General features: G+C 51.9%; 2 protein-coding genes across 3 annotated transcripts; one reads left to right on the top strand and one right to left on the bottom strand.

Moving 5' to 3' along the window:
* Positions 1–7,209: 7,209 nt before the first annotated feature.
* Positions 7,210–14,020, bottom strand: SLC2A10 (solute carrier family 2 member 10). 2 transcript variants are annotated; one of them, XM_038159406.1, is made up of 5 exons: positions 13,747–14,020; positions 10,250–11,623; positions 9,083–9,205; positions 8,421–8,556; positions 7,210–7,779 (listed from the first exon to the last, which is right to left on the bottom strand). In XM_038159406.1, exons 1-5 carry the CDS (start codon positions 13,748–13,750, stop codon positions 7,680–7,682), a joined length of 1,737 nt encoding a protein of 578 aa, XP_038015334.1. In that variant the 5' UTR covers positions 13,751–14,020; the 3' UTR covers positions 7,210–7,679. The 2 variants fall into 2 exon arrangements, with proteins under 2 accessions (XP_038015334.1, XP_038015335.1); XM_038159407.1 differs by having other exon boundaries at positions 7,210–7,776; positions 13,747–14,018.
* Positions 14,021–20,909: 6,889 nt separating this feature from the next.
* TP53RK (TP53 regulating kinase) lies at positions 20,910–22,456 on the top strand. Its single transcript, XM_038158816.1, has 2 exons — positions 20,910–21,315; positions 21,830–22,456. The coding sequence occupies exons 1-2, from the start codon at positions 20,937–20,939 to the stop codon at positions 22,306–22,308; spliced, it is 858 nt and encodes a 285-aa protein (XP_038014744.1). The 5' UTR covers positions 20,910–20,936; the 3' UTR covers positions 22,309–22,456.
* Positions 22,457–27,501: the final 5,045 nt, after the last annotated feature.

The following is a 27,501-nucleotide window of genomic DNA, read 5'->3' as shown; positions in this document are numbered from 1 at the left end:
CATTTGGTAGCTGTTCATGAAAAAGGGTAACTGAACCAGTGAGTAGGTGAAATGTCCCAAGTTTCCCTTTAAAGAGGGTAATTTGCACCAAGAGAGGACTGTGAATATTTTCTCTTGCAATGAGCAGAGTCCATGAACACGGGTCTCAGGCATTGTCCTCTGGCTCTGGCACTGCCCTGCTATTCATCTCTGGAGCTGTTAATCCCCCCAAGCACTTTGATTCCCACACCTGCACAGTGGGCATGGCAGGGGCAGGACAGCCACTGTGCTGGAAAAAGTATTGATGCTGCAAACCACGGAGAGGCTGCAGCAATCTGCAGTGCTCTGGTGTCTTCAATAATTACTGGTCTTAAACATTATAGAGGAAAAAACCAAAACCAAACCAGCAAGCATTAAAAGTCTTTATGGAACAAAAGCCAGGCTTTTAATAATGTTTTAACATACTTGACAAAGCTTTGGTTCAGAGCTAAGGCCGGCCTCTTGCAAGTATGCAAGGATTGAGACAATTGAAAAACCAAAATACTTCTCCCAGTAGAGACCTTGCAGCTTATCAGGTAACTGCAGGCTGTATTTTGGCCACTTTTAACTGGGCATTAAAAGTCTTTTTGACACTTTCTTTATTCCCCTACAATAGACTCTAACAGCCCCTGGGAGGCCTTCTACAGCCCGATGTGTAAAACGTAGTGGGGATTGGTTTAAAGAGTGGAATTTGACCTGAGAGAGATGTGAGTATTCAGGGACTACTTAGTCCTCAGTAGCACTTGGGGGCTCTTTAGTTTGTGGGGCACTTTATTACTCATGAGTGCTCAGGGACACTCGTTTGCTGTCTGGTGGCTTTCTCTGCTCAAGCATTGCTGTGTTGTTGCAGAGCAGATGGAGCCTTCCTTCTCCTCCTCTTCCTCCTCCTGTTCATGGAAGGAGCAGCTGGACCTGGGGCTGCTCAGGGATATTAAGGTGTCCTGGAGGGGTTTGTCAGCAGAAAAGGACTGAAGTTAGCTGGCCACAAACACGAGACCTGTGGATGCAGGGGAATGTCTGGTGTTCACACAACTGTAAATATATGGGTAAGAGGCCAAGGCAGGCTCACAGGGAAGCTCTTTGTGCTGGTGGGGCTCTGCACAGCTCCAGTGCAAAGCCACTCATCAATGCCTTTAAGAGACGTACTTGTTTCAGCCTCGTCCTTCTGCTTTTCCTCATCCTCCTGGCTGTGTCCCTGAGTCCTGCACCAGCCACTGCCAAAAGCAGAGGGGGATGCCCTGGTGCTGGCAGATTCTGTTCTTTTCTGTTTCTGTGAAACAAGCTTGGGGGAAAGTGCCAAAACTCCTGCCCTGCCCTGAGCTGCCACTCTCTTGCTTTCCAGTATTGGCCAGCTGTGGGGATGTGATCATTCCTCGTCCTTAGCCACAGCCATCCTCCCAGGCAGGGCTTCATGCTGGAGGGAATGAGGTGGGCTCAGAGACAGTGGTAGTCCTTCTCACTTTTACTTTTCCCCTTAGCTTAAATTATTCCCAGACGTGTGAACTCAGCAAACAAGGATCAAGTTTTCTCCACAAGGCAAGGTTTAGTCCAGGGCTGGAATAGTGCCTGAGCTTCCCAGTGGTCAGGAAAAAGCTTGCAGGGAGCAGATGAGCAATTCCTTTTGTATTTTCCATCCATCAGGAAAAGCTGCATCTGAAAAAATAGCTGAACTGGAAAATAAAACTAGACAAGTCTGAACAAATATGGAAACCATCCCTGGCTTGGTATTGGAAAAGTCTCAAATGCTGGAAAGGAGAGAAGCAGAGAGAGGGAATGGATAAGTTTTGGCCTCTGTTAGGAATATGGAAGGAATTATTTCATTCTTTTTCCCCATCTATTTGTTCTCTATATGGCACTCTGTGTGGTTAACCCTCCATCTTTGTCATAAATATATGTGGCAGAGACAAGTTTTTTTCAGAGATCCCAACCAAAACATCTGTTTTGCATCTGTGGTTTTGCATATGTAAATATTATTACTAATAGTAGCAAAAGCCATCATAATGGCAGCAGGAATAGAAACACTATTAATAGTCATAGTGCTGACATTTTATTTGTGTTGCTGCAGGAGTTCACATCGTGCACCAGCACTCAGCTGTGAGTTTGAGTGAGAACAAAAGGATGGCTGTGACCCCCAGGAGCTGGGAGTGAGCTGGGACACTGCCAGGGCTGTGGTGCCAGGATTGTCACTCTGGCACCTGAACCTGACCATTTCCCCCAGACCCTTGCAGAGGGCCTTTACAAGTGGAGATGGCTCCTTGCAAGTCTTGTCATGATGGTAAGGAGAGGAGGATTCCCAGTGGTGAGTGGCTGAAAAGTACCTGAAGAAAAATGGAAAACTTCCCAGTAAAGGCACTGATGTGATTCCTGCCATCTGGAAATTGAATTTGTCCTGGTAGGTCCAGGGGAAGAGCAATGGTCTTGGTGTTGCTCCTGCTGCACCTGAGGTCTCACCCCAGCCCAGCCAAAGATATCTTGTCTCCCTCCCTACAGACAACGGGCTCTTCTGGTGGGTGATCTGCCAGAGCAACTCATTCTGCAAACCCTCAGCAGCGGGGTGGAGACCTTATCTTTGTGTCTCTGCTTTACTGCTGTGAGTAACAGTGACAGCAACTCTCCTTCTTCCCTCTGCTTATTGAGTTAGTAGACCTCGGGGCTGGGGGAGCTGGGCCCAGGAGCAGCAGGAACAAGGCCAGATGGAGCAGGAGGAACCGGGGCACAGGCCATGGATACCGAACCTGGAGAGATTGGAGGTGCTGGTGCTGGCAGCAGCACTGCAGAGGGGAGAGGTGCAATAAAAGGAGGAAGCACCAGCCACGCTTTAGGCTTTGGTCTGACCCTTGCAGCGCTTGGAGACACACAAGATAACAAAACACAACACACCCATCTCCTTCCAGGTTTAGCCTGGGTTGAACTGGTATCTTTGTTCCTATATGAGGACTGCTTTTTGTCCAGCTCTGGTTGTTTTGCTGGATCTGTAGTGCATTAAACAGCCCATCTTCTGGTTTGTATTTTTTCCAGTTATCGTGTTTCATGTATTCTGGCTCCTTTCAGCCAGCTCTGCATCCCCCCGAGCAGACACTAAGCAGGATCCAGTCCTTGAGCTTGCTGCCTTCACATGCACCAAAGGGATGTGGACTCACACCCCACATTTCTCTGCGGAGTTGTGGGAATATTTGCAGCAGGGACTCACACCTTGCTCTGCTTTCAGTCTATCACCTGGATCACGTTACCACAGCTGGACACTGCGGGCTCAGGGATGGCACATGCTGCCACTGACACTTCACATCACCCCTCTACAAGCTGGTTCCTTGTCACCCTGCTCTTCTAAGTTCTTCTAAACCTTCTAATGTTTACATTCTCATAACGAAATTTTTCATGCATTTTTATGTAAATCATTATTTTTTTACATTCTTCTCTGGAGGAGGAGAAATTTGATGGACTGTTGACTTATCCAGTGTCATTGGAGAGGTGGCACTTTCATCCTCCAATCCACTGTCACATTTGAAAGTCTATAAATGTTAGAGTCAAAAAATAAAATTCCCTTCTTTTTACCTTGGAGGTTCCAGCATGCATGTAGTTTTATTTTGGGTCCTATAGTGACAGTTCCTGAAGTCAGTCTGGGCCAGCCAAAGTTTGTACTTATTTTTCACATCACTCAGATTTGGATTATGGCACACTAGAGAAGCACTTGTAAGAGTGGGGGGTGGCTGGTTGGTGCTTTTTAAAGATCTGCCCCGACAGCCACCTTCCCTGGGCCACCAGACTCTGCAGCATCCCCGCGCCCAGCCCGAATCCTCCTGCAGGCTTTCCTCTCCAGCTCTCCAGGAGATGCTCTGCTGACCTTTTCCTGCCCACTCTGAGGAGCGAGCGGCGTGTGTGGGTGGGCTGGGCCCGGCGGGACTCTGCCGAGCGGCAGTGATTATCCAGCAGCACCTCGGGGGAGGCAGGGGCGGCAGCGGCTGATCCGTGCCGGGCTGGATGCGCGCCTGGAGCATCTCTGCGCGCCCCGCGGCACCGCCCGCCCCTCGCCGAGCCCAGGCACGGGCATCCGACACCGAAACCTGTCTGCGAGGAAGGCTGGCTGCACAACCGGGGCAAAAAGAACGGCATGACAGCACAATTAGTGAGAGCAAATGAAAGGCTGTTTGAAGAGGAGGAGGGAGGAAAGGGGAGAGCTGCGTAAATCCCTGGTGGGGTTTTGGGCTTGACATCAAAACCCCTTAACAGTGTATTACTTCAGCCCCCAATGTGGACAGATGTTGAGCTGTGGCTCAAAGGAAGTCAGAAATCTTTCCTTAGAAAAAATTTGGCTAGGAAACTAAAGAAAATATTGTGAAAGAAAAGGAAATAAAAGCCCACTAAAGAAGATTTATCACTGCCTCAAGCGTTTCTGTATCCTCTGGTCTTATGAGGTCTCAGCCTCAGGGGAGAGAAGAAGAGAAACAGCCTGTTGCTATGTTAATGGGTCAAAATTTGGAGTGGGGACACATTTGTCCAGTTAGATGATGATGAAGGGAGCCAACTCACCCAGGCAAGCCCTCCTCCCATCCATGCTGACCCCAGCCAGCCTTCAGGGGCCTCTGGCACCAGCCTGCAGTGTTCCCCAGCACACCCAACCCAGATGCCCTTTTTGCCCACTCACTCCCATTTCTAAGGGTTTTACAGAGCCCTTTGTCAATGGCAAAATGTGTTCATTCCTAAAAGAGTTTACTATCATCCACAAACATGGAGATTTTGCTGTCCCTTGCCAACACTAAAGATGCTGAATAAAACCAGACCTAACAGAGATTCTTGGGCAGTCTGGTTGCTGTATCTCATTTATCTTCAAAAACTGCCTCCTAAAGCTTGGACTTTGCTGCCTACAAGACAGGAATATCCTTAAAGAGGTTCCAATACATAAAAAAATAAATATTGCTTCAATCCCATGGCAATGTAAGTGTTTTTTTAAAATAATTTTGACAAAATCTTTCATCTGTTCTGTCTGTTGGGTCCTCTCTATCCATGTGAATAATTGATATATTCCTAGAGTCCCAGGATGCTGGCAAGGGAAGCTTTCCTTTTTTGGCATCCCTGTCTGCTGGCTCTGTCCCAGCTGCCCATGTGCTTGCTGCTGGTGCAGACCCCACCACCCCAGCAGGGCCAGAGGTGACACTCACCCCTGCAGCTCCCAGGGTCCCCTTCCAGAGCTTGGTTTGTAGCTGAGAGCTGCACTAGCAACCTGCCTCCCCTCTGGTACAGCAGCCATTTAGAAAGTCACACTGATCCAGTTCCTCTAATTTACTGGGTGTGAGGTTCCTCCAAATACCTGCAGCAGTGGAGACCAACACTCAGTTGTGCCCAAGCTGTCTCATCATGTCTTATCCTCCCTGGCACCCTGTTCCATCTTTGTATTGAGCAATGGCTCCCCAGCCAGTTTCTTCCTTTTGATATAGTTAAATAAAGATTTTTAGAAGATACTTGCAAGATCTTTGCAAAATCTTCATGCTCTTTTTTAGTGGTCTTTTCTGTCTGCTCTTTACTTGCCATGTTTTATGGCTTTTCCTTTCCTCTTCATGTGGGAAACCTTTTCACTTTTAAAACACTGACCTTCTGCCTGTGATACCTCCTTAACCTTAGCAGTGAGTAAGGCAGGGTGTTTTTTAGGACCTCTTAGTTCTTTTTGAGTTGTGGCACATGTTTTGCTGAGGCTTTTACAGAGCATTTTTTAATCGCCTCCAGACTGCTTGCAGGCTCCTTGCTTTCTGCCTGCTCCTTTTTGGTTTGTTGTTATTGACTAATCACCTTCTTTTTTCATAGTTCCCTTTCTTGAAACTGTAGAGCCCCAGGCTGGATTTATTTGGTGTGCACTCTCCCACTACAGCATTAAAGGTTGTTTTGTGGTCACTAGCAGAGACCAGCTCTCCCACAAACACCTTGTGAAGCAGGTCCTGTGCACCTCTCCCCACCAAACCCAGAGCAGCAGCCCTCCCTGCACTTCCAGCACTGCTTGGTCCTGGAGACCCTTTATTGTACACAAACCCACTTTTTATTCCTTCCTGATGGATCACTGAGCTGACTAACTTCTCTAATCTCGTTTTGTATTTGCTGTTTGTTACCTTTATTCTTATCAGGGCTCAGTAACACACTACTGGCTCTACCTTTTTTTTTTTTCTTTCTTTTTCTTTTTCTTTTTTTTTTTTTTCTGGAATCTGTGATGTCCCATGTCAAGCAATCTGCGCTGGTTCTGTAATTGTTATTCAGGATTGAAAAGCCTGGCATTATCTTTTTTTTTTTTAAGCTTCTGGTATAGTGACAGAAGCACATCTAGGTTTTGTCTTTGGCTGCTTAAAAATGTTCCTGTGAGTCTGCTGGTACCATTCATGGCTGAATTCACCTTTTTTACTTCAGCTGCTTCCTTTATTTCCCTGCTGCTCTCCCCCTGGATATGGGCCACCTCCTCCTCACCAGAATGCCAGTCTGAATTTCTGCACCCACTGACCTTCCTTCAGCTTTTCATCGGAACACCCCTTTACAGCTTTTCCATCTTGCAGTGCCACCTGCCCAGCTCTGCTGCCATGGAGGAGCCAGGCCCTGTGAACCAGCTGGCAGCTCCAGAGCTGTCTCCCTTCCTGGGAACGCGCATCCCTCATGGCAAGGGCTGCAGGAGCAGAGCTGGGACCTTTCCCCGCAGCCCCAGGGCTCTCGCACACTTCCTCTCCTCAGGTGGCCCTGCAGGCTGTGCAGGCACAGACACCAAACCCTGTGCAGCGTGTGACAAGCTGGGCACCTCTCGCGGGTTTCTCCTCCTGGGGGGTGAAGCTGCTGGGTTTGGAAAGTGCATTGTGGTGTTTTGTATAAAGGGGGAACCACAGCCCTTTACCCTGGGCTCACTGAGCCCCCTTCCCGGGAGCTGTCTCACAGCTTTCTGTACCGTCACCCCAGCACCTGGCACTGTCCCCAGCCCTGTCTGCTGGCCCCAGAGCTAATTCGGGTGTTTTCCCAGCACAGCCAGCCCCGCCCGCTGCCCCGGGTCCCCCCCGACACCCCCCTGACACCCCAGCATCCCCATGCCCAGCCCAGCCCCGGCAGCCTGCTCGCCCCCAGGCAGGGTACCCCCGATTCCCACGGGCATATCCCTCCTGCCCGACCCCAGGGCACAGTGCGGGGAGGCAGGGAAGGGGCTCGGGGGTGCGGGGGCTCTGATTTGGGGCACTGCGGGGTCTGAGCGCGGAGCCCCGAGCGGGCGGTGCCGGCCGCCCACTGCCGGCAGGGCCGGGGCGCTGCGCTGCGCCCTCCCCGGCCCCGGCCCGGGGCTCCCGAGAGCTGGAGAATAACACACCCTGCTCACAAACGAGCCTCAGGGACGGAGAAATTGTCAGCAAAGCCCGTGCTTTAATTCCTGCGTATAAAACCATTAGTCTCTTATATGCTAGGAGTCACAAATGACGAAAAATTAAAAGGTATCAAAGGAAGGATGTATTCTCTGCCTGGGAATAGAGGTTCTCCAAGGACCCAAAGGACATGCTGCTGGCGTGTTCCCAGATCCAAGGCACTGCAGGGAGAACTGTCACTGACCAGAGGTCACCAGCTCAAGGCCCCAGAGAAGAAGTGTCCTGATGGCCCAGCCTGCTCCTCTGCTGGTGGAGCTCCTCACACACGATGCTGTGGGCAGGTTGCTGGTTTCATGTGCTGCTGGCGTGCTCCACTCTCTGGTACAGTGCATGTGTGCAGCTGGCTCCTCTTCCACGTCTCTGCTTGAACACATTTCCTTCCCACACCCTGCTGGGCAGTGATGAAGGTCAGGAGCAGCAGCTGCAGCCCCAGGGAGCCGGGCAGGGGCTGACAGCAGCCACCCCTCCTGCCCCCCCAGGGCTGTGTGCTTCCTCCCCTTGGCATTGGCCGTGAGGCAGCACCATCTCCCCTGCTCCAGCAGGGCCTGTCCTGCCATCCCCATCACAACCAGGATGGCAAAACCACATTTTGATCTTCCCTAGTCCATTACAACCTTTGTGTGAAAATTACCAGGTGGGAGCCCATGTTCCAGGAGATGTCTCTGCCTCGGAGGAGAAGGATCAGCCTGGGATTATTCTAAGGCAAAAGGACAGGACTATCATCCCCTCCTGCCTCCTCCCAGTCCTGACCTTCCTGTCCCATGTTGTGGTCCAGGTCTCCTCTCCTCGACTGAGTCCTGGTTTTTAACCCATTTTTCCTGAGGGTCACTACTGCCCTCCAGCAGCACAGCTGCAAGGCTCAGGGCAGTGACCTGCTGATGAAGGCACTGCAGCTCTCCCACCCTTCCCACAGCCCTGCCACAAACTCGACACTTTCTATTTTCTCAGTGGCACTGGCCAGACTTCACACCAGCCCAGTGCCACAGAGGCCAGAGGCTGGCAGCACTCCTGCTGGGACAGCAGCACACCTACCTTTTCCTGGAGAACTGCTGGTCTATCTCCTCCAGGGACTGTCCTTTTGTCTCCGGCACAAAGAGGTAAATGAATATAACAGCCATCACTCCCATCAGCCCATAGAGAAGAAACATCCAAGAGAACCCAATGGCATCTGCAGAGATTCAGGTGTGTCAATGTAGGAGTCACACTGTGGGGTACAAGGGAAACTGGTTCCTTACTGTGGGGTGGTCTTTGGTGCCTGACAGGGGCACCTTATTTTGTGAAGCCTTCAAGAGGGCGGGGAAACTCCTTATCTGCAGGGCCTGGATGGGAGATTGGCAAAGGGAAAGGCTGGTGCATCAGGCTTTGCCAGCAGCAGGGGAAGAAGACAGCTGAGGTCCAGGGCCAGCAGTGCTTGCTGAGCAATGCTGCAAAGCTGCCTGTGTGGAAGCTGCAGGCTCTGTTTTTCCTGAAACTGTGGTGCTACAGTGCAGCCCAGTGGGCAACTGGTGATTTTTATAAACAGAGGCTCCGGCCAGTGCTGCTGGTGCCTGGCTTTCCTGCTCTCAGGGGCAAAGGGTCACACCTATTCCAGCCTCAAGTCCACACGGTTCAAAATGCCACTTAATCTCCAAATGGCTCGTGGTGGCCTTCCCTAACCAGCTGTGGCAGGTGAGGGAGGGGAAGGGGCTACTTACCAATGAGGTCCAGGAAGGAGAGGCTGATCAGTAAATTAGCAGCCCAGTTAAAGCTGTTACAGAAGGCAAAGGCTCTTCCTCTTATCCCAGCAGGGTAAATCTCACTCAGGACCAGCCAGGTCACTGCACAGATTAGAGAGATCACAAAGACAGCGTGGAGTTAAGCAATTTGTTTGGGAAATGGGAAAGGGAGATTTCAGCAGGGGGTTTAAACTCTGGCTTCACCCAGCACCCGCTGCTGGTGGTGTCAAACATTCATCGATCTCAGAGGCAGATCACAGCAGAACACTGCAAACCTCCTGTGCTCAACGCTTCATGGAGGAATGAAATAGCAATAAACAGGCCCAGGGAGTAAAGAAGAAAGCAGGGTAGCTGGTCATTCCATTCACAGGAGATGAAGAGATCTGACAGGCCTGCTGTCAGGTCATGCTCTTTGTAAAGAAATGAGAAAAGGGTGGAATTAGGGAGACAACACTGCATTTGGGCTAAAATCAGAGTTAAAGCAATACATATCTTTAAGTCTCTCTCATCCTGGGGTTATTTTGCTTGAAATAATTTGCAGGGTGGCTGTCAAACCCATGAGACTTGCTCACCTAACATTCTTCTCTTTAGTTAAATACCGTTTTCTCACATCAAGGCATTTAAATGCCAGAAAACAACAGAACTTACAAGGAAGCAATAACTAATCTTTATTCTCATCTGATAAAAAAATTAATAATAAATAGAATAAAAGAACCCCAATTGATATTGAGAAACTTCAAAAGAGGTTCAACTTCCAGTTCTGCACTGACTTTCATAATCACACAGCAGAAGCCCTTCAGCTCCTCTGTCCTCATCCCTGTATTTTCCTCCTCACCAGGGTGACAGGAAGTTTATGTAGCACTTGTAGGGTTGGTAGGATGCTCTGATTTTCCATTGAACTTCAGAGAAAAAAACAGCTTTGCAAGGCTAGTGAATAGCATGGAAGAGAAAGGTTCCCCAGTGCTGTAGCTGACAGAGCTGCAGTGCTAGAAAATGATTCAGGGGGCAGGAGGGGCCATATTTCCAGTTCCCAGACAGTGAGCTGCTCAGCACAGCGGGTACATAAGGAATGGTTCAGGCAGGCAGCTTGCAGATCAGCCCTAGTTTTACTCTCTGGGTTAATGCAAGGATAAACACCACACTTACTTGGCCCAAATCCAATTGAGAAGGCACTCACAAAAGCCATCATGCTCAGCAGTGTAATCCAATTTAAGACCGTATGTTGTGCCCAGGGAGCAGCACCGAGGGGAGGGCCCGTGCTTTCCAGTGCTCCTTTCCTGGACTGACCTGCCAAGTCCCTTTGCTGAGTGAGGGAAGGATTAGGAACAACTTTGCTTTGAGCGCTGGCAAAAACTTCCGTCAGGCTCCCCGTGGCAGCAAAACCAGGGCCTGCCTGGCTTTTGGCAGCACCTGATGCTGGTGGGACGGGTGACACAGCAGCCTGGGGGAGCACAGGGGTCAGGGGGTGCTGGCTGAGGCTGAGGGATGCGTTGGGGCCTGCGGCTGCTCTGCAGTCCCGGGCCACGGCCAGCGGAGCCACGCGGCTGCTGAGGCCGATGGTGGTGACAGAGATGGCCATCACCACGCAGCCAGCCATGAGCAGCACTCTCCTGCCCGCCTTGTCTGCCAAGGCCATGGCCACCAGCGTGGCCACCACCTTTATTGCTCCCAGCCCAACTGAGGCCAGGATCGCCGAGGAGTTGCTCTGGAACCCCACGGAGTGGAAGATTTTGGAGGCATAGCCCAGCACATTGGGCTGCCCAGTGAACTGCTGGAAGAGCACCAGCCCCAGGCCCACCAGAGTCCGCCTCCTCATGTTGTCTCTGGTCCTAAAAAGATCAAGAAATGAGTAATGCTTCTCCTGATAGGACTCCCGCTTTGCTGCTGCTCTGTCCTCTGTGTCCTGCAATGGGATGAGGCCCTTCTGGCAGTCTGAGTCCCACGAGCCTAATTTCACAGGGTTCACTGGGAGAAAGAGGATGCTGAGGAACTGCATGGCCGTCGGGGCAATGGCCAGTCCAAACATGTACCTCCACCCCTCATCCACGTCTGCAAAGACGTAATTCAGTGCATAGGACAGCAGGATGCCCACGGTGATTCCAGCTTCGTAGAGAGACACCAGCAGCCCTCGCTGGTGAGCAGCCACCATTTCTGAGACGTAGATGCAGCAGGCCATGGATGAGAGAGAGATGGCAAAGCCCACGGTCATGCGCCCAATGACCAGCACGGTGAGTGACCTGGCCAGTGTGAGGATGAGGCTGCCCAGCAGGAGGAGCAGGTTGCTGACCAGGATTGCTCTCCTCCGGCCGTGGCGGTCGATGAGGATCCCCCCAGCCAGGGAGGCGAGGAGCGCTCCGATGAGGACGGCGCTCACCAGAACTTCTTGCTTGAAGCAGCTGAGCTGAAAGTCTGCCTGCAGCTGCAGCAGTGCTCCAGAGATTATCCCCAGCTCATACCCAAATATCAGCCCGCCCAGGAGAGACACTGTTCCGGACAAGAGGAGGACAAGCAGTGCACGACCTGGAAAACAAGCAAGCAGTGCTAGGTTCAGTTTTCTGATGCTATAAAACAAGCTGTCAGCATGCACGGGCTGGAAGAACTCTCCCAGGACACCCACAGTTTTCCATCTACAAAGCCATGATGTAGAATTCCCCCACAGGTCACTAAGTCACATGTATAGAGGCACTTGCAGACAGTCACACAACCCACGAGACTTCCACTAACTGCAAGGGTACTCATTTGGGGTGCAGAACTTTGAAATCAGGACTTTTAAACAGAGTTAAGACTTGTTTTTCAGTGCAGGTCAGTGATTTGTAGTGCCTGGAGTTGTACAGTGGGATCCTCTGTGGTATCTCTTGATTGTAACTACAAAATTTGTTCTGGGCAGGAAATGCAGCTTCTGCTTTCTGGTTCTGCATTATCATTTTCACATTTCAGTGCATATGGTACGACCAGCTCTCCCTGCGGGTTTTGCATTCTTACTTCCTATCTTGTGGTTACAAGCCATGCTCAAAAAAGTTTATTTTTCCTTTATTTTCTCCTTTAGTTAATCTTGTACCCTCAGCAGGACTTTGTGGGGTGGCCCTGATTTCTTCATTTCTCCTTCTGCAGCCCACAGCTCCCGGATCTCCAAGTCAGAGATTGCAGCCTCCTCAGGCTGGTCCAGGCCCACAGGACAAACTTCAATGTGAGCTGAAAAGTTTACGTTGCCACCCTCAAACACAAGAAGTGACTCTTTGACCTCACCCTTCCCACAGGGCTGAGTGTGCCAGTTTCCTAAGCATTAAAATAAGACAAAAACAGCAGCAAAAGCAACTCAAACCAACCCACCCCAAACAACCCTACAAAACCAAGGTGCTGCACGTGCTTCTCACCATGGGCAGGGGATGAAGGGGTGACCATTTGTGAACCATGAGCCATGTTCCACCAGCAGGGATTGCACGGGCAAGAACTGATGTGGGCACTTCTGAGGACAGAACTGACAATGACCTCACCTTCAATTACATTTTTGAAGCATAGGTGAAGTGGATTCGTTCTGGGGTCTGTGCTGTTTGCAGCATGTAATACTGTCTGCATTCTTTTGTTTAATTAGAAATACTTACAGTTTTGGTAGACTGTACGTGGAAAAAATGTAGACACAACCACCAGACCATGGAAACTTTTCTCACCCTGCTGAAGGACTTTTTTCCTGTCACAAGCTTTGTTTAATGGGAACTGTCTATGCTTGGCCTTTAATCACAGATATCAACAAAGGCTATTTCTCAGTGATGGCTGTATATAAATATAATTATTTTTATTTATTCTGCAACCCTCTGTGTTTCATTTGTGCTACTCATGCTATCCCAGCTATCCCAGTGCCTCCCACCATGCTCTGTGTGACCATCTGCGCTGCTTTTAGCACTCCTTGTACATGTTATGCAGATAATTAGAAAAAATATCTGCTGAGAACATAAGGCATAAGTGACCATCCCATTAGCTTCGGGCCACAAATTCTATTAGACACAGACAGTCCCACTACAAACACCAGGGCTGATTTCATCAGGTTTTGCTGTATTCCTCGCTAACTTAATAAGCAGTCATGGCTTATGAACTTTGACTGAAATCCAGTTTGTGTACGGTCTGTTCTGACGTAGCTGGGGAATTTGAGGACTCTTCAGATCTCCACACGCTGACAGAAGGGTTGGCGGAGCAAGGAGCTGTGCCCGGCGATTCCCTCCACGCAGCAATCCGGTCCGGAGGCCAGGGAGTGACCCGCTGTCCGGCCGGGCTGGGGCTGAACCCGGACCCCGCTCACACCAAGGCCAGCGGGCAATGGGCACGGCACAGCAAACCCAGCTCCCCCAGGCTCCCGAGCCCCGCTCCCCTCCCGGGACAGCCCCGGGACAGCCCCGGCAGCGAGCCGCAGGAAATTCCTTGGCTCCTGCGCTCGCAGTACGCGCTGCTGGCACCGCCAAAAACAGAACAGAAAGAAAGGAAGGGGCGGGGGACGCGCCCCAGCCTTTAGGAAAAGTTGCAAACTTTTTTTTTTTTTTTTTTTTTTTTTGGAAATTTCTCCCCGGGGCAGCGCGTTCCCGTCCCTCCCCGCTGTCCCGAGCCAGAGGGGCTGGCACTCCCCCGCGCCCCCCGGCCCGTCCCGCACTCACCCATGGCGGGGCCGAGCCCCGGCAGCGCAGCGGGCGGAGCGGGGCCGGCGGCCGCAGCGGGGCCGAGCCACGTCGCTGCTGCCCTGCCCCCGGCCGGGCAGCCTGGGGCTTGTAGTCGCCCTGCCCGCCCCTCTCCGGGGCGGGGGTCCCGGGCGGGGGGCGCTGCACCGCCCCGGAGCGATGCCGGGAGCGGAGCCGGACCCCGGCGGATGGGTGAGCCCGGCGGAACCGGGACACGATACGGAGCTGCGCGGAGATTTGGTCCAGAAACGAGGATGTGGGTCTGGTGGCTGGAGTGTCAGCTCTGTCCCCAGCCTGTCTCACTGGAGGAACAGAACTCTCCTCGCTGCCTGCAGAGCTGCTCTTGTGCAGCTCTCTCTAGACGAGAAAGCCGCCAGAAAGTGCACAAGCGATTGACTGTTTGTTCATGTTTTCAGGTAGCTCGGCTGGAAAGCCACAGAAACCTGCTAAGAAAGGGGTGGCCACTTGAAAGCTGAAAACCTCAAGAGCAGCAGGGGAGGTTTAGGTTGGATATCAGGAAAAGGTTCGTCACACAGAGTGGCTGGGCACTGAACAGGCTCCCCAGGGCAGTGGTCACAGCACCAAGCCTGACAGAGTTCATAAAGTATTTGATAAAGTATTTGGATGATGCTCTGCAGCACCTGATGGCATTGTTGAGGTGTCCTGTGCAGGGCCAGGAGCTGAACACAATGGTCCTGGTTGCCCCCTTCCATCTCAGTATATTGTTTGAATCTATGATTCTGTGATTCTGTGTGTAAGTTTGCCTTCTTAACTTTCATGGCTGTGGGACAGAAAGAATCAGTCTCTCAAGATCATCTCCTTGCCCTGACAGTGCTCCAGCAGGCAAAACATTCAGTGTTCACCTTCCTTTGCAATTAACATTCTTATTCTGCTGAGTGGAACAGGAACCTTCCTGCTGTCCTGCATAAAAGACCCTGGGACTTGCACTTGGATGTAAAATTATTTTCTGAGGCTGATTTCACGTGTCCCAAAGTCCAGTTTGTTAGACAAGGATTTTACAAAGCATGATACACCTCGAAGTGCTTTCAAAACTGTTTCACACAATAGGCAAACATTGCCCCTTGGTGCTGTTTGTGTGAATGGCAGCTGCTGGGCGGGTTATGCTGAGCTGAAGCACACAGGACACAGTTCAGGAGCTTGCTGTGACCCAGCTGCTGTGGGGAACAGTGAGGAGGATGTGGTGGCACAGCTGGGAAGACATGCACAGAGCCTCGCAGCAGGCACTGCCACTGCAGAGGAAGTGCAGATGACCACAAACCTGCTTTGTGAGCTGGCGTGTGACTGCAGGTAATATTGCATTAAAAACCTTTGTTGAATTTTAATATTTGGTATGTTGTAACCACACAAGCTCCAGGAGAGCACTCTGTGGAGCCTGTGCTGGTAAAGCTTTTTGCCCCAGTACAGAATTGAACTGGGGAAGGTCTGAATCAGTGACCATTGTGCCTGTGACACAGGCAAAAATTAACAGGTTGGGTGAAGAAAAAAGAACATTGGAGTACATGATTTTTTTTAAAGAGCCTTTTCAGTCATCCCCCATGTTAACTTAATGGGGAATTTAAGAGAAGTATTTAAAAATTGTTATTTTTCCAAGTATAGGGATACATCTCACATCTCTGCTCTGTAGAGCAGTGGTACCAGCTCAATTTATTCCGAGTCATAGTTTTGGGATGCTTGAGATGGGCCATATTGGATCATGTGTTTGATGATCCTTTCAGCTTTAGCCTGTTGGATATCTGGCTGCAACATGAGCAGCAGTTGGTCAAATGTTTTGGTTTTGTTTCTTCTCAAAATCATAGAGAATAGGAAAAGTGTGTAAAATCATGTACCTGGTTTATAGATTAAATAAAAGCTTCCCATTCATGTGCTCTAATTTCAGTGGGAATACAGGGTGTGAAAACACCTTTTCTAAAACCTTGTATCTGACACAGCCTGACACCTGCAGCAGGAATCACACACTTGGTGCAGAATGGCTTCAAACACCAGCCAACAGAAACCCATGGTGTTCACTGGAAGAGCTTTCCAGTAGCATTTGCATTTCATATTAGAGCAGTTTAAACAGCTCTGAAATCACCACCAGCTCTCGTGATATGCAGAGGGAGAAGTTATTCCAGTTTTCTCTCTTCCCCAAGAGAGACCACATGAGAGCAGTTCATGCAGACAGCAAACACTACATGCCAGTGTCTAGCCTAATGTTCCACATTCGGGGATGCAGGGGATGCAGTGTGATCTTGCCCATGATCTCTGGCCCCCCCAGAGCTAAAGCCAAGGCACTTTGGGTGAGCTGTATTAGGAACTGGAGGAGATGTCTCCCATGCATTGCTCCACACCAGGCAGAGAGCCAGAGAGAGCCTGGAGTCCTCATCAGCCTCAGGGCAAACTCGCTCTTGGCTACACGATCTCCAATTTGCCTGAACAATTCCTCCTTTCTGAAATTATTTGAGAATGAGAAGGAAGAAATTATATTTTTCTCTGTGGTCACTCAGCATTTATTTTTCTGCCACTTGAACATTTCCTGGAGGCCTCTTGGTGTCCAGCAGGGCAAGAAATATTACTAGCACTGACAACAAGAAGGTGAGGTCTTGGTGAGCACAGGCAGAGCTTTATGGTGTGTTTACCAAAGGAGGACAAAAAGATGACATCAGTGTGTACAGAAATGCAGCTGTCACATGGACACTGTAGGGGCTGTGGGTTATTGTCCTCTGGAGAAAAGGGTGAAAACCTGCTATGACGTACAGCAGGGATAATTTGGGGGGGAAAAAAATCTTTATTTGGAGTCCTTAAAGTACAGCTCTCTTATTACAGCTTTTGTAGCCAATGGGTGTTCTGGGCCTGCTGTAAGAATTCATAGAATTCACAGAATGACCAGGTTGAAAGAGACCTTCAAGATCAAGTCCATCCCATGCCCCAAGCCTGAACTAAACCATGGCACTGAGTGCACATCCAGGCTTTGTTAAACACACCCAGGGATGGTGATTTCACCACCTCCCCAGACAGGCCATTGCAGAACTTTATCACCCTTTCTGTAAAAAAAACTCTCTCTCTTTTTTTTTTTTTTTTTTTTTTTTTTTTTTTTTTTTTTCCCACCAACTTTGTCCCTAAGCTCCACATGAGAACGCCTGGGGGAGTTGGATCCGCCAATGCTTGGTGCCTGCAGGCACGTTCCTGTCCTTGCCGTCCTCCTGTGATGCCTTCCTCCTCCTCTGCAGTCTGTGTGTCTTGGCAGTGCCAATTCCCCTCCCATCCTTATCTCGCTCCTGGCTGCCGGGCTTGCGGGGCGCGTTCCTGCCTGGCAGCCAGGCAGCACATCCGCAGGGCTGAGACACCCATCCCCAGGGCTGAGACACCTATCCTCAGGGCTGAAACATCCCCAGGGCTGAGACACCCATCCCCTGGGCTGAAACACCCATCCCCAGGGCTGAAACATCCCCTGGGCTGAAACATCCCCAGGGCTGAGACACCCATCCCCTGGGCTGAAACACCCATCCCCAGGGCTGAAACACCCATCCCCAGGGCTGAAACACCCATCCCCAGGGCTGAGACATCTCCAGGGCTGAGACACCCACCCCCAGGGCTGAAACACCCATCCCCAGGGCTGAGACACCCATCCCCAGGGCTGAAACACCCATCCCCAGGGCTGAGACATCTCCAGGGCTGAGACACCCATCCCCAGGGCTGAAACACCCATCCCCAGGGCTGAGACACCCATCCCCAGGGCTGAAACACCCATCCCCAGGGCTGAAACACCCATCCCCAGGGCTGAGACATCTCCAGGGCTGAGACACCCATCCCCAGGGCTGAAAAATCCCCAGGGCTGAGACACCCATCCTCAGGGCTGAAACACCCATCCCCAAGGCTGAAACACCCATCCCCAGGGCTGAAACACCCATCCCCAGGGCTGAGACATCTCCAGGGCTGAGACACCCATCCCCAGGGCTGAAACACCCATCCCCAGGGCTGAGACATCTCCAGGGCTGAGACACCCACCCCCAGGGCTGAAACACCCATCCCCAGGGCTGAGACACCCACCCCCAGGGCTGAAACACCCATCCCCAGGGCTGAAACACCCACCCCCAGGGCTGAAACATCCCCAGGGCTGAGACACCCACCCCCAGGGCTGAAACACCCATCCCCAGGGCTGAAACACCCATCCCCTGGGCTGAAACACCCATCCCCAGGGCTGAGACACCCATCCCCAGGGCTGAGACACCCATCCCCTGGGCTGAAACATCCCCAGGGCTGAGACACCCATCCCCAGGGCTGAAACACCTATCCTCAGGGCTGAAACATCCCCAGGGCTGAGACACCAATCCCCAGGGCTGAAACACCCATCCCCAGGGCTGAGACACCCATCCGCAGGGCTGAAACACCCATCCCCAGGGCTGAGACACCCATCCCCAGGGCTGAGACACCCATCCCCAGGGCTGAGACACCCACCCCAGGGCTGAAAAATCCCCAGGGCTGAGACACCCATCCCCAGGGCTGAGACACCCACCCCCAGGGCTGAGACACCCACCCCCAGGGCTGAAACATCCCCAGGGCTGAAACACCCATCCCCAGGGCTGAGACACCCATCCCCAGGGCTGAGACATCCCCAGGGCTGACACATCATCCCCAGGGCTGACACATCATCCATCCCCAGGGCTGAGCCGCAGGAATGTGCTCCTGGGAGCTCCTGAGAGCTCCGCCTCGGGAACCACAGCCTGTGTTTGGCAGCAGCACCGCTGTGATTACAGGAAATGATACCTTCTACCTCTGAGCTGGAGCAGCTGAAAGAGGCTTTAAAATCACAAATTAAAATACAAATACAAGAGGAGAAAGAAGTCCACCCTGGGAAAAGGAAGACGTGGTGTTCAGGAATCCTCACCACGCCCTCAAGAGTATTTTCTTCTATTATGATTGACCCTTAGGAAGGGGCTCAGGGGAGCAAAATGACCAAATCAATTCAGTTCTTGATGGAAGTGATGGTCCCTGAGCTGGCAGGAGTGTCCCAGCTGGCTGGGATGAAGCCAGCTCACCAGGAACCTGCATTTATTGCACGTTCATTTACCTCCCAGAGAGGTTTCTCCCCCTGATGCCAGGCTGCAGGTGTTTTCTGTTATGATGTCCTCACCTGGGGGTTCCCTGGCAATGCTGGCCAGCACTGCTGGTCCCAGCAGGGATCTTGTTTCCTTGTACATTTTAGGGATGCCTCCAGCATGGCACCCTGCAACAACTCAAATTCATCCCTTTTCCCACCAGTCCAGCTCAGAGGATGGCAGCCTCCATCCCTAAATAAGCTGGGAGAGCTGCTTCCAGGGCTGAGCCTGCCTGGTGCCAAGGGATCTGTAGGACAGCAGGGACCAGCCCATGAGACCTGCCTTGGTTCCCATTAGCTGTGCTGCAATTTTTAACTTCATTACATTGTTTGTGAAAGGGGAGTTTGCAAATGCTTGTCACCAGGAGCACAAAGTTACATAATGAAACCTTTTACCAGTCTGTGGCTCCAGAGCAGTTCGCTGGGGTGATTCCATATTCCAGCAAAAACACTGGGTGATACCATAAATATTGTAAATGGCTCTAGTTAGTTTCCAAGGGCTGTGTCAACTGTTTATTGCTTTAAAAGAGAAAAGAATAAGTGAAATCACAGGGAAGATAAAATTTAAATAAATAAAATAAAGGGGAAAATAAAGCAAAAATATTTTCTTTCATATTTTGAAAGCTCTGGAGGAGGTTTTTGGCCAGCATGAGAGAAAACCATCATGTTTGCCAGAATAATGAACCGAAGGCTATCTGTGTGCACTTGCTTATAGGCTGTATATGAGTGTCTGTGGGGGTATCTGTGCACACATGCTCTGATAAAATCTGTTCCCAACACAGGGAAAAACTTCTGCTTTATTTGAGTGTTTGAGGCATTTGCAAATTCCAGGCACAGAGAGTTCACCCCATTCCCTGGGCAAGCCCTGCCACGGGTGGGCAGAACTGCAGGATGGATTATCTGTATCATTGAACACTTGGGAAGGTTGTTTAAAAGTTGTCACTGAGGAAAGATAAATATTTGCCAGGCATGATCCCACCGTGCAATGACATGTAAGCTGTGTGGAATGTGTTAATAAAATATAAATGTTCTGAAAAGGAAACAAATGCTGTGGGTGAGAAAACAAAGACAAAATGGACTTGCAGCACCTCCAAAAGCAACAATTGAAAACATATTGACATGGACTGGGCTGAATTCTCTTGTATCTTCTCAGGAACATATTTGCAGCATGCACAAATCACCCAGTGGGTTTTCAGGGTGCCATAAAACCCCAAGTACTGCCCCAGTGAGGTTTATGAGGATAATGAGGTTTATCCATCTCTCAGTGAGATGGCAATGTGGGGCTTGGCTGCTGGAGGAAGGGGGAGCCACCTGACTCATGGCATGAGTGGCCCTGGCAGACCTGGGGCAGAAGCTTTGGTGATGCTCAGCGGGGGGACCCGAGGTCAGGGCACACTCTGCTGCAGGCAAATCCCTTCTCCTTCCCAGCCACCACCTGGGCAGCTGCAGTGGCTCTGCACGGGCTCCAGCAGAGGCTTCTGGCACATGAAAGAACAAGAGCCAGTGATGGACCATGCTGGTTGTGATGTGCCAGAGATGGAGTCCCCACGGTGATGCTGCAGTGCTGGGGGTGACGCCGTGGCCGCGGTGTCCCAGGGTTGATGGGACACCCCTGGGACCCTGGAGGGGGGTTCCGCGGTGATGTTGGGAAAACCTCGGGGGAACCACCAGCTGCCGCTTGCCACCTCGGGAAGAAACGCATCCAATATCTCCCTTGCGAGCCCCGGGCCAGCTGCAAGTCTCGCTGCTGCACCGGCAAAGCCACGGGAGGGCGCGCCGGCTCGGGGATGCTCGGGAACGAGTCCCACCAGGCTGCAGTGACCCAGAGGCAAGCAGAGGGCAGCGGGATTCCCGGGGGGAGGCACAGGGAGGGCTTTGGAAGGAGCGGCGCCCAGCCCCGGGAGGGGAGCGGGGCAGGGCGCGTTATAGCGGGGGCGGCCGAGCGGTACAGCCGGGCGGCGCTTCGGCAGTTCGTATGTTTCCGTCAGGACCCGCGAACGTTGCCGAGGATGGCCGGAGGTTACCGAGCACTGCCGAACAGGCGCCCCGCGCATGCGCCGTGCGTGTCGCGGCGATGGCGGCGGCGCAGGCGGAGGCGGGCGGTGCGCGTTCGGTCGCGGCCGGGCCCGCGGGCGCTGCCATGGGCGACCTGGGGCCCGCGAGCCCCGCCACGGCCGAGCTGGGCGCCGCGGGCCCCGCCGTGGACGGTGCCGAGGGCGGGGCGGGCGACGCCACGGTGGCGGAGGAGCCGCCGGCGCCGCCGGCGCTGCCGGGGCTGCGGCTGGTGCAGCAGGGCGCCGAGGCGCACGTGTACCGCGGGCTCTTCCTCGGCCGCGCCGCCGTGGCCAAGCTCCGCGTCCCGAAGCGGTACCGCCACCCCGCGCTGGAGGAGCGCCTCAGCCGGCGGCGCATGGCCCAGGAGGCGCGGTCGCTGCTGCGCTGCCGGCGGGCAGGTGGGCACGGGGCCGGGCGGGCCGGGCCGGGGCTGCCGGCAGGACGGACGGACGGACAGACAGACACACCCCGGACAGACACCCCAGGGACAGACACCCCAGGGTGTGCCCCAGCACCCCGGCTCCTCAGGTCGCTCAGAGCAGATCTCAGGCACTTAGCGCCATCCTGAAGGATGCGGGGGCTTCTTCCGAGCCCGGGCGCTCGGCTCTTTCAGAGAGCCCCTGCACTCATCTTGCCCTCGGCGTGTCCCTGAGCGTGTTTTATCGGGGAGGCTCGCCCGGGAGAGGCTGGGCTGTCAAAAGGTTTGAGCTGCCAAGTCCTCGTAAGGCTGCGGGGCTGTGCAGATGGCTTGGATTGAGTGTTGGCCGGGCCACTCCGAGGGGTGGATCACCAGCGGCTGGGTGTGATCTCAGCTGGCATTTCTGCTTTAGGCTTTTATCGGTTGTGTTTTGTAAAACAAAGCTGGGGATCATGTAGATTAACTGCTGGCATTTGATTTGTTCTTTTAAATAGGGATTCCAGCTCCAGTGGTCTACTTCGTGGATTATGTCACCAACTCCATCTATCTTGAAGATATTGTAGACTCAATTACTGTTCAGGATCATATTTATTCTGTACAAAAGAGTGGAAATGATACCAGTGACCTGCATAAGTTAGCAGAGAAGATGGGTGAGCTGTTAGCAAGGATGCACGATGAGGATATTATCCACGGGGATCTCACAACTGCCAATCTCCTCCTGCGGCCACCCACGGAGAAGCTGGACTTGGTGCTGATAGACTTTGGACTCAGTTTCATTTCAGGTCTTCCAGAGGATAAAGGAGTTGATTTGTATGTTCTGGAGAAAGCCTTCATTAGCACTCATCCAGATACTGAAGCGATGTTCCAAGCGCTGCTAAAGACCTATGCAGCCACGTCTAAAAAATCTGCTGCTGTGATCAAAAAGCTGGATGAGGTTCGGCTGAGGGGAAGGAAGAGATCCATGATTGGGTAGAAGAGAGTGGGGTTAGGGATGGAGAAATAGTAGGTTTTGCAAAGAGGGTTATTTATATTTCTAGTTGGTTTTATTTCGCAGATCGCTATTTTGATAACTGTGTCTTCAAATAAATAAACTTGAAAGAGTTCTAAGTGTCATCAAGTAACCAAAGTAATTGTGAGATTGGGGCACAGCCAAGAGAGAAACAATTAGAGGTCGCTTCTGTCCTAAAAGTTAAATATTTCTAATACAAAGTAGTTCACAGTGTCATTTTACTCATCTTTGTGTGGTTAGAATTATTCCGAGCAATCTTTCTTGGCTTGTAGACCATAAATTCCTGGGAGGTTCTTACTTTGGAGACTACAAAACACATCTACAAAAGGTAACTGAGAAAAACAAGTGTGTTGTTTTTCCTCAGTAGACTTTACAACAAAGGGCTTAAATCTGTTATAAACGACTCAACACATCCCGAAAATTTTCAGAACTGAATTCTGGAACATGGGAAGTGCTGAAATAGCACAGTAAAGATAAATCAGTTTTGTTTTCTTCTGGCAGTAAATTGGCTTTTTTCACTCTCAGTCAATAGTGCTGTCTGAAGGAAATACAGAATTGTTAACAGAGTAGTTTTCTACTGAGAAACTTCTACTTTAAGCAAGAAGCCTGCTGTAAATTTCCTCTTTTGGAGCTTTACAAGGGGGACTGCTGGTATTGCTGTTGCCTGCCCAGGTAGGCGGCTGGCAGAGGTAGGTGGTAATTGTCTTTTTCTTGTAATGTTTTCTCTATATTTGTTTTTCTAGCTTGCTGTATCTAATAGTGTGAATGGAAGGTGTGCCAGAGGAGATTCTTGCACACCCCACAGTGGGTGGGTTGGAAGATTATCAGCTTTGTGAGCAGGCTGGGCTGTGAGTTGGGTGAATGTGGGAGCATCATTGTCTGCAGGTAATGAGAGAAGGAAACGGTGCAGTTCTTGCTGAGCGATTTGCTGTGCTGGGCAGTGTCGGGAAGATCCTGTATGCTCCTGTGCACTCCCTTGTGCTCCGAAACCGCTCGTGAAAAAGAGGGAGCGGAGTCGCTCGCCTGTGCACAGGCACGGGCCGGTCCCGTACGGATCCGGGGGGAGAAGGCAGCTGTGAGGAGCTGCTCTGGCGGGCAGGGCAGAAGGATGGGGGCTTTTCCTGCCCTCTCGGAGCGGCGCCGCGAGCGCACCGTTCGGGACGGGCGGCGCTGAGAACCACCCGGCGCCTCCGCGCCCGCAACCTGACTCCGCGCGGTGGCGCCGGCGCAGCGCCGCCGCCCCTGGCCGCGGGGGTGGCCGGTTCGAGTCCCGCGGCCGCAAGTGTCCTAGCGCGGCGGGCTGCCCGTGCCCGGCGCGCATTCACCTCTTGCCAGAACGAGCCGCCTGGGCGAGTGCCCGACCCCGGCGTGGGGCCCGGGTTCCACCGCCCAGCCACAGCTTTGGTGCCGCCCGGGCAGCCCCAGCGCCCCTTGCCGCTCTCGTGTTTTGTTTCAGTCCCTGCGTGCCCCGGGCGCTCACATGGGCGAGGAGCTATTGCTGCGCCTTCTCCTCCTTGTCCCGGCACACACGGGCACTCGGATCGGTGCTCCCCGGGTGTCCCGCGGGCCGCTGGAGTCTCGTGGGTGGATGTGAGCTAATGAGTCCCCGAACGAGGGGTGTGAGCCCCGAGTGCCGCCCCCCCGCCTGACCCCCATCCCCACCTTGCCCGCCGTCCCCCATCTGGACAAACAGCGCTCTCAGCGTCTCGTGATGCCAGGATTGAGTTCTGCTTGCAAAGCCCTTTGAAGAAGTGTGTTTCCAGCTATCATCGTGTTTGTTAAAATGCGGCTCTCCCTGCGGGACAGCGGAGCAGAAACAAAGCCGATCCACGGGAGGCTGCCACGGGCGGCGCGGTGCCCTGAGCCGGGGTCGGCAGCCTGCGGTCAGGCCAGTCCTCCCGGGGAGCTGTGCGTGGGACTGGCCTTCGAGCAGGGACTCCTGAACTGGCCTCTGCTGAACTCAGCGCTGGAATGGAGCTTCAAAACAAAGCAGGACATTACTGGTCATGAAAAGCAAAATGTTTTGCTTTTTCACTGCGTGATAAACCCCTCCTTGTTATATAAATGTTACTTTCTGCACATCTGTGTTAAGGCTTGTTGATATTTCCTCTTGCTCAGCCTGGTGTGTCCGATGGATTGCTGCAGAGAATGCTGAACTGTTGCTGTTTGAAGGTGGAAAAATCTCAGCAGGTTCATGTCCAGCAGAAAGGACACTCTGGACATGCAAAGTGTCCACCCCACATATTCTGGCAGCCTCAGCTGTATCAGCCCTTCAGGAGCCAGACTCAATGATCCTTGGGGGTCCCTTCCAACTCACTCTGTGATTCTGAGACAAGTTGTGTCTGCAGCAGCACCTCCTTGCATGAAAACCACTGGTTCCCTGGCTGCTTCACTGGGCAGGTGGAGGTTCCAGTTTTTGTTGGCTGGGAGTAGCTTGACATGCTGCTGTGCTAGCTTTCTGTGCATCTCCGTGCTCATAAGCACAGAGATTTGAATTACTATTATTGTTGTTGTTGAAATAATTTGCCATTGCATTATTAACACTCAGGCTTTATTTCCAGTGCATGTCCATTCTTGTGAGGTAAATAGGACTCCTATTTTTTCTTTCTTTCTTTCTTTCTTTCTTTCTTTCTTTCTTTCTTTCTTTCTTTCTTTCTTTCTTTCTTTCTTTCTTTCTTTCTTTCTCTCTTTCTCTCTTTCTCTCTTTCTCTCTTTCTCTCTTTCTTTCTTTCTCTCTCTCTTTCTTTCTCTCTTTCTCTCTTTCTTTCTCTCTTTTTTTTTCCCCTGAATAGTTTACCTGCTGCAAATCCAGTTTTAAGCCAGCAATATCCTTTCAGAGTTTGGCCTGACTTTTGACAAAGTCCTTGCAACCCGCACTGGTGGAAGGGGTGATGTCCTGCCCTGTCCCACCCCGAGGGGCTGTTCTCCCCAAGGCTGTGTTGTCCTTCAGCCCCTCCAAAACCTCCTTGCTTGCCTGTTGGGGTGACCCCGAGATTGTGGGATGTGACAAGTGGTGGCTGGTGTGCACGAAGCCACTGGGGGTCTCTCTGCCACCATCACTAGCACCAGGAAAATCTGCGTGTTCAGGGAAAACCTTTGAGCAGAATGTATTTTCAGCTGTGTGCTGGATGTACAGTTGATCATTCTGGGTCTCTCTACTGCTTGAATCTTTTTGCTTTTAAAAGTGAATTGATTGTTGTCTCAGGGCATCAGCTCCAGGCCTGCTGGGAACAGCTTCATTTCCAGAGGCTTCCCAGCACCTACTTGACCTTGCTCTGCACCTGGACATCACTCAAAAATGCCATGAATACAAGGAGGTGCAGATAAGATGTGGAAAGAGGAATGAAAGGAAAGAGAGAAAGACAAATGAAATGGAAATTTTATCAGCAGAAAGTGCAGTGTAGTATTTCTGAAGGAATTGCTGATTATTGATGGAGTTGCCTTTCTGTTTATTTTGTATCTGACATCATCAGTGGTTTCTGTGGTGGGAGTGGGGAGCTCTTGGCAACCAGCCTGACTTTAGCTTGGCAGTAAGACCAAGTTCTGTTTTGCCAATGATGCCATGGGGGCAGAACTGAACTAAGGGGATTTTTCGAGATAAATATGAGTTGAAGACCTAGAGGACCACTAAGAGGGAAAAGAAACATAAAAAAAAAAACAACAAACCACCAAACCCTACAAGCAAGGAACAGGGATGGAGACACTGTTGACTAATCTGGGAATGCTGTTGCCATGAATTTTGGACAGTGGCTGCTCTGTGATGGCAGTTACTTTGTGTATATGTAAAAACTATGCATACAAGATATATGGTGTAGCTTTTCTCAGTGAGCTTTTTTATAGTCTAAGCCTTGATGTCTGCAGGAAATTTATATTTTCCAGTTTTGCAAGATGCAGAACACTGATAACCTTTCGCAAGGCTCTTCTCCCATCACTGCTGATAGAAAACCAAGTTGGTGCAATAAAAGCATAAAAGCTCATTTGTAACCCAGGGCTCACCCTGTGAGGGTCACTACAGATAAATAAAGCCCCTCCCTGGCCCAAGCACAGGCTGTGTCCCACTGTGGTCCCTTTGGGCACTTGACAGCACCTTGCTTTTGCCAATAAACTCAACTTACTTTAAGTAATAGCCCAGGAGTGGTCTGAGCCTAGTGATGGCAGGAAAGGCACAGGGCAGCTGCAGCTGCTGCTGGCACTGGAAATGGGGGTGATAGAGATGGAGATTACAGGAAAACAAACTAATTAAACGTTAATTCCCCTCTGAAGGCCAGAAGAAGCAGCGTGCAGCCCTGCACCATGGGCTCGGCCGGGAAGCTCTGCGGGCTGAGCCGAGGGGGCCGGGTGGGGCTGGGCTAGGGGCTGTCCCTGCCTGAGCCACTGCGTGCAGGGGACCGTGCTCCCGTCCCCTCGCCCTGCACACCGCCAGAAATGTGTATCCTTGTAAGAGAAAGAACAAACTGTGCCCGTTGTTATTGTTTTGAGGCTTTTTTTTAAACTTTCAAGGTTGATTTTGAGAGAAGTTTTGTAGAGCAGCTTTGGTCCGGCATGTGGCACACACTCAAACATGGGCTCCCAGTCTCTGGCTGATGGGTATTTTGGGTAAGCTGAACCTGTTTTAAGCAGTTGCATTGTTTTACTGGCCTGAATTTTGCTTTCAGTCATCCCTCTGTCCATCCTCTCCATCATGCACCCCTACCCGAGCAATGAAGCAGCTTCTGCTCCCACAGCCTGCTGCAGCACCGAGGCAGCACAGCAATCTCCTGCTCATTTACTTTGGCCACGAAAACTTTGTATTCATGTCGTCGAGCAGTTGGGGAAAAGCAAGATAAAAAATCCTCATGGATTTCTCTGGGTCGGCTCTGGGCTCTCTTCTGGGCCCCGATGGAAGGTGCGTTTGCCAGCGGGGCAGGGCGGCCGCGGGGCCGGGCGCCAGGCGGATGCCGGATCCTCGCCTTGCCAGCGGCCCCCGGCAGTGCCCGGCGAAAGCTTTTGTGTCCGTTCTGCTCTTTGAAAAGAGCCGCAGCGGTGATGTCGCCACCCTTTAGCCCCTGCCCGGGATGGCTGTGGGCATTAACTGACTTGTTACTATTTGTGCAAAATTACATATCTGCTGTTAAGGAGGGCGGGGAACGGAGGAGGTGGATCTAGACCAGGAGCAGA

Source organism: Motacilla alba, chromosome 20 (genome assembly GCF_015832195.1).
Source record: "Motacilla alba alba isolate MOTALB_02 chromosome 20, Motacilla_alba_V1.0_pri, whole genome shotgun sequence".
NCBI lineage: Eukaryota > Metazoa > Chordata > Aves > Passeriformes > Motacillidae > Motacilla > Motacilla alba.
The sequence above is the reverse complement of the archived record's forward strand: the minus strand, read 5'-3'. Positions and strand labels throughout refer to the sequence as shown.